This window comes from Macadamia integrifolia, chromosome 6 (genome assembly GCF_013358625.1).
Source record: "Macadamia integrifolia cultivar HAES 741 chromosome 6, SCU_Mint_v3, whole genome shotgun sequence".
Taxonomy (NCBI): Eukaryota; Viridiplantae; Streptophyta; class Magnoliopsida; order Proteales; family Proteaceae; genus Macadamia; species Macadamia integrifolia.
The window spans coordinates 807,405-814,352 of record NC_056562.1 but is presented as its reverse complement, the minus strand read 5'-3'; the positions used below and the strand labels follow the sequence as shown (position 1 = coordinate 814,352).

Below are 6,948 nucleotides of genomic sequence, written 5' to 3'. Positions count from 1 at the left end.
TGGAACATAGTGTGTAAGGATATTATGGCAGCTGTCGAGAATTTTTTCACTGGGGATTTGTTGCCAAAGAATTATACATCTTTTCATCTCATTCTCATCTTGAAGAAGGACTGTCCTAAGCTTATGTTAGACTTCAGGCCGATTAAAGTCTCTACAACTTTTCCAATATGATTCTTGCTAAAATTATTTCTACTAGATTGCCTACAGTTCTTCCTTTGTTGATTTCAAAAGAACAATCCGATACCAATCCGTTGGTACAATTAAGGGTAAAAGGTTTAATTATTTTTTAAAAGCAGGATAAAAATCCGCTTAGTATAATCCAACACCAAATGATCCGATTCATAGTCGGATCGGTATCGGTATCGATCCCGAGTTTCGAAAACTATGCCAAGCAATATCATCTGATAGACCCTAGAATCATTTTCGCGGTTTCTCCTTTTCCTTTTGGAAGGAGCATCGACTTGGAGCAATACCACTATATCACTCTTTTAAAACTACGTTTTTTTTAAGACGGTAGATCGGTTCGCCACTTCTGGGTTTCTTTAGTAGCCGCCGCAAGAAGATACTTACGAGCTCCAGTTGAAGAGATTGCTTCTGAAGCGAAAATGGGGCTCCAAATGCAACCATATGGTATTCAAGGGATGCTCAAAGAAGGGCACAAGCATTTCTCTGGGCTTGACGAAGCAGTCGTCAAGAACATCGATGCCTGCAAGCAGCTTTCCAACATCACTCGAACTTCACTCGGTCCTAATGGTAGTGATTTCTGCTTAGTTATTCTGGTTTTATTCGTTGATTTCTTGAACCCGGATATGATCTGGGCTGTGTGTTATTGGATTTTGTACTAGGGGTTTCGATTCATTGGTATTTTGGATTTTCACGGATTCCTTGTTTCATTTGTGGAAAGTGGTCACGAACTAATTGCTTCTGATTACTAAATACTGTAGTACCTCAGTTAAGGGGTTTCTCTAATGGCTAAAGAATGTTGAGGTAATGGGTTCGATTAGGCAGTTATTAGTTAAATAGGAAATAAGTATTACTATCTGGCTCACTGCAGTGATCTAGTCACGTACTAAGGAGCTTCTGGTTTTCTCATGTCAAAGTGCACAACATAGAGAAGGAAGTAATATTACAATTTCACAAAGAAAACCTTTGGCCTCTAAGCTTTAGATTAGGAAAAATTAGTATGACTTGTGAGTTGGTTGTGTTACCCATTATGGGTACCAAAGCAAATGCGGCATTTTTTTTGGTGTCTGAATTCTGAAATACTGCTCATTAGGGCTTCTTGTGAGCTGTGCTTTACTCTAGCACATTTATTGTTTCCTTTATAGATCTTTTATCTGGCTCACTTTGACGTTACAATGTGTCGATAATGTTTTTCCATGATATTGTTTAGGTATGAATAAGATGGTGATTAATCATTTAGACAAGCTATTTATCACAAATGATGCCGCAACTATTGTGAATGAGCTTGAGATTCAGCATCCGGCGGCCAAGATTTTGGTTCTAGCTGGAAAGGCTCAGCAGGAGGAAATTGGGGATGGAGCTAATTTGACGGTATCTTTTGCTGGGGAGCTTCTCCAAAATGCGGAGGAGCTTATCAGAATGGGTCTGCATCCTAGTGAAATCATTAGTGGATACTCAAAGGCTATCAATAAGGTTCTGTTCACAATGTATGCTCAGTGTAAATACTATTTTTTGTGTATAGGAGAATTTTTCAATGTGTTTGTCTGAGTCATGTCTATTTGATTATCAGACAGCTCAAATATTAGAGGAGTTGGTAGAGAAAGGTTCAGAAACAATGGATGTGCGGAGTAAGGATCAAGTTGTTTCCCTGATGAAATCGGCTGTTGCTAGCAAGCAATTTGGACTAGAAGATATTTTGTGCCCCCTAGTTGCTGATGTAAGAATGAGCAGAATTTATGATTGTTATTGTCTTTAAGTTAGTTGCTGCTCCTATATATATATATATTATATTTTAATATTGCTAATATTGTCACCTCTTCTTTCCAGGCATGCATCCAGGTGTGCCCCAAGAACCCAGCAAACTTTAATGTGGATAATGTCCGTGTGGCAAAGCTTGTTGGAGGAGGCCTGCACAATTGTTCTGTTGTTCGGGGTATGGTCTTGAAGAATGATGCTGTTGGGACAATAAAGAGAGTGGAAAAGGCCAAGGTATGCTTAAATCCATTTTTTTCATCGTTTAGTATATGCTTCTTACCTTTTGTGGTGCCTACAATGTGTTGTAGTTGGACGTACTTGTTTTCCTGTGTTACCTGGGCATGTTTATGTGATTTTCCTTCTGATAAAATCATAGGGACATAATTGATTGCTTTTATTAAATTGTACAAGATAATCTATTCATGGCCAAGTCAATTTGGATAGTATGAAAACAACCGGGAAACCCTAACTAATGCCACTTAAAAGAGCATCCCAACTAACTAACATCAGTAAAATCGTAGGACTAACAACCACAGGAATACTGGATTCATTTACTTTACTATCCTTCTTGCAACTTATGAGTAGCTGATTTTATCTTCAGTGGTGCTGGTAAATTGCTAGGGGCTATGACTTCACTGGTCTCTTTCTCAATTCCAATTCCTTGGACATGTGAAATGCTAAAAATCAAATCAAAAGCATTGGCTGCAAAGCTGCCATGCAACTAGAGAGTGTAAAAGAAAGTCACTTGCATTGTTCCTGTGACTGTTGCACGTCATGTATATTGCTAGTATTTTAGCAATAATATTTGCAAATCACGTTGGATTTATGAGATCTTTGATCTCCTGATAATCTTGCCTAATAACCTTTTTAACGACATCAAAATACTAGTGGGCATGACCTTCTGAAGGAGTTTGTTCTTCAGCTTTCTCTACTTCTTGGAAAGAAATAAAACAACTCCAAACTAAGTTTTGACATCATTTGACAAACGATAACCCAAAACAAACTGGGAAAAAAATTCCTAGACTCCATCTAAACCCTGAACACAACGAGTGATCACAAAATACAAAACTTCATGTAAGCATAGGCACTACCCTACTACCCAAATAAGTCAGCCCGTCTCCGTAATTCTTGAATCTTGATGCTCTTTAATCCTGTATAAATCCCATTTCCTAGGGAAATTCAAATAGCAATTCTCCTTCATCTCTTACCCCGTGTTGCAGGAAAAATTGAAAGAATCCGGTTATTATTATTTATTATTTGGATGGCAGCATCTATGAATATTGCCTGATTATACATACATCAGAATAGTGACGGATCTAATTTATCTCAACTCAACATTTGTCAAGTAGGTCTAGTATAATGGTATTCTGGGGTGGATTTTGTCACAATATCTGTACGTAAATTTCTGGTTAGTTTTTTGTGTGGATAGATTCTTGGAACTACTTATCATGGTCACTAAAATACTGTCTTTTTCACATGGTCATTGACTGATGCTATTGCTCCCATTGGAATTTGGCTGATGTATAAATTTTAGAAGACTAAATAAGGGATGGTTATATCCAACACAAAGAGTATAAGTCCTTATTCCACCCCCTTTTTTCCCTGTGTGGTGAAGAAGGATGTGGATGTATATTATTATCAATGAACAGGTGGGTAAGGGCTCAGGAAAATACACGAAAGCTATACAAGCAGAGACAGGAAAATGCACGAAAGCTATACAAGCAGAGATACATATAGTAAACGAAAATGGTTGAACAGAAATGTGGAAAACCCTGCAAGAATTTATATAAATCACCCCTTTATAATGTTCAGCCAGTTTTAAATGAGAAGAAATGTACACTTGGTTTGGGGTGTCTCCTAATACATCTACTTTCATCATCCCACAAAGTGGATTCTAAATCATCTCGGCATCTCCTAGTGAAGTTTGGACCTGGTCATCAAACTCACAAGTACAATACAAGATTCATTAGGAAGAGCTTAGATATCTATAAGCTCTAGAAAGAGGACTGCTCTTTCCATTATACTTCCAGGCCAGGTGATGTGGATTGTGGACCCTGTTAAGTTGCTAAGTGTATTGCAGGGGTATTATTGTCCCTGCTGTAATGTGTTGGCTGTTGTCATGATTGGGGGTTTTGTCCCTAATTTGGTAGAGTTGAGTTATTTCTCTTTAGTTTCTTTTTATCGTGTAATTAGTGTTGTGTACTCTAAGTAGGTCCAACTTCTATTTTTTCCTGTAATAATTATCATAAATAAAGCATAGAGAGACCACAATAGAATTTAGACTGAATCTATCGTGGGTTTAGCAACTCCTCTCTCTCTTCCGTTTGCAGGTACTGGTTCTAGGTTATGGGTTTGTTAAATGGTATCAGAGCTGTAACCAGACCAATGGGGTGTACCCGGTGTGTGAGGCAATTCTAACCAGACCAATGGAAATTCTATAAATTCTAGCCACAGTTATGGGCCCACCAAAGCAAGGTAATGTAAAAATGCAATTAATCCATGCAATCCCAGGTTTAAATCCAACTATTGGCCCACCCAAGAGAGGATAAAACACAATTATAGTGAAGAGTGGCAATATGGTAATTAAACCATAATGTTCAAGGGGCTCTTGGGTAGATAAAAGGGAAGGAATGACAGATCTATAAATATCTTTTTAGTTAAAAAGGGAACAATATGACTGTAATTTAGTGGAATCCAATTATAAGCAAAAGAAAAGGCCAGAGGGTAAACTTGGAATGGGAAGTAGAGTAAGGACAAAGGAAGGTAATAGTTCTAGGGAGGGGTATTTTGGGAACCAACAAATAAAGTAAGCCACAACCAATAAATCGTGGGCAAGAAGTCTTCTAAACCCACAGTGAAACAGAGGTAGTGAAGGTTAAAAGGGAAAATGGGCTGAAATAAAGGAACTTGCGAGGAAACCCATTTGTCTCTGTCTTCTACCTTAGGCAGTTACGCAACCACAAAACCTTTCTGTAACCAGGGGGGAATCCTGAACAAGGTTGATGAATAGCACGAACAGCAGAAAATAGAAGAAGGCCTTTCAACCTCCTTTTGATAACAGCGTCAACTGATAGCAACTGTCGAAGAAGCAAGAACATAGTAGCAAATCAATACCAAAAATCAAAGCATCTTCAGAAATGAATGAAACTATTCAGCAGCAAATTGATGGAATCTTGGGTTTTCAACAGCAAGCAAATCACAACTTGTGATAGCAGACTAGCAGCGGAATAGAGCAGCAAATAAATATTGGTGGAGCACAACATTAGTTCTTCAGCACACCGTCAGCAGTAGTTATAAAATCAGAGGCAGAAAACAGAAATAAAATCTGCAATATAGTCGAGCCAGAGTTCTTCTCAGACCCAACACGAAACCCTACTTCAGCAGTAACCGATCAAGAGAATTAGCAGAAGCAGTATCAGATTCAATCTATCAGCAACATCAGACCTAACAAAACCCTAGAACCATGTAGTAGGCATGGACTTCATACACATTAATGGTCATCAGTATGTGGAAAATCCTAGGTCTTCTTCCTCTTTCAAATCTGGCTTTACAAATAGAAAGGGACAGCATAGGTGGCTGTACACCACAAACCAGAGAGCCCTGTACGACTCTCAATACAGACATCTTGGTGGATGGACTTCTATCATCTTCCTGCTACCCAATGTGGTAACTGCGTCTGTATGACATAGTCAGCAGATTATATACTTACTCCAATACCCTCCCAAACCCTTCAGATTTCTTGAACAACTTGTGTAACTGTTTTCATTATGAATAACATGACAACACATTATTTTGTTGCTTAATTACTCTAGTTCTATTTGTTTCTTCTGAAATTTATTTATTCTCTCTTCTGTTTAGTGTGATTTTGTGATTTTTCTTGCTCTCTTTATTTGATTATATCCTATTCTTGATGCTTCCTTCTGTAGATTGCTGTTTTTGTCCAAGGTGTTGATACATCTGCAACTGAAACAAAGGGCACGGTCCTAATTCATAGTGCTGAACAGGTTGGTTTTTGTGGCTTTTGTTTGTACCTCAAATCTCATTTATATAAATGAATTCTTCTGCTGGTAGGAAATTTGGTACGAGTTATGTTGATGCTGAATTATCTTTTAGCTGTTTTGCTTTCTTTATGTACCAATAGGCATAAGGAGAGGGAGATAAACGAGTTAGTTATGTGCTTGCAGCTTGCATAAGTTTTCAAGTATTTATGGACTAGCATTTTCTTGTGGTGCTATAAATGCTGGATGTTCCTCTTACGTTTGTCTACTTCAGTGTAGTAATAGTTTGATGTTTTTGGAGTTCCCTTTGCATGGTAGAGGTGGCATTTCATGGAATAGGAATTAGTTTGTAATCTGCAAATTGTAGTTTATATGTCATTTAGATCTTTTACCAATAAAGGTTGTTATTTACCACCACACCCCCCCCCCAAAAAAAAAAAAAAAGAAGAGAGATTCTAATTTTTCTAACAGAATAAATTGAAGAAGATTTTGTTCGCGAAGAAAGGAGAGTAGAAGAGATAGGCTTTTGTGCTGTAATTGGGTGCTTTATATTTAAAAAAAGAACTGTGTTTGGAAAAATTATTTGAAGAATTTGGTTCACTTGAAAAAGTGGTTTTTGGAGGCAGATACTCCTAATAAAAAATGGAGGATGTGGAGGGGTTTTGGTAGTGGTTGTTGTTAAACAAATGATGTACTAACAGGTTAATGGCTTTCAGGGTTTTCAGTATTCCTCCTAGTTTGAAAATTTCTTCATACTTGGTGTCTCTGGCACTTGATATTGACATGCAAGCAACATTGTCATCTTCTCTGTACAATTCTTCTGGGATCTTTTAGTTGGAGATTTTAAGATCTTTTTTGGAAAATGAGTTAATGATTTATTGTTCATTGTCTTTTTGGTAAGTTTGGAACTTATAAGGTTGAATGGCTGAAATTTTTGGAAGAACCAGAAAAATGAAAAAAAAAAAATAACCAAATGCTATCACAAGGTGTCAAAGAGAAACTTTTTTTTTTT

The 6,948-nt window shown here is 37.4% G+C and overlaps 1 protein-coding gene across 1 annotated transcript in view; it reads left to right on the top strand.

The window, feature by feature from the left end:
• Nucleotides 1-419: 419 nt before the first annotated feature.
• LOC122082476 (T-complex protein 1 subunit theta-like) overlaps nt 420-6,948 on the top strand; it is a 19,343-nt gene continuing 12,814 nt past the window's right edge. The window contains exons 1-5 of the mRNA XM_042650072.1: nt 420-753; nt 1,394-1,656; nt 1,754-1,900; nt 2,011-2,172; nt 5,865-5,942. Of these exons, the coding sequence (XP_042506006.1) occupies nt 606-753; nt 1,394-1,656; nt 1,754-1,900; nt 2,011-2,172; nt 5,865-5,942 (798 nt within the window). The 5' untranslated portion in view covers nt 420-605. The remainder of the gene's footprint in view (nt 754-1,393; nt 1,657-1,753; nt 1,901-2,010; nt 2,173-5,864; nt 5,943-6,948) is intronic.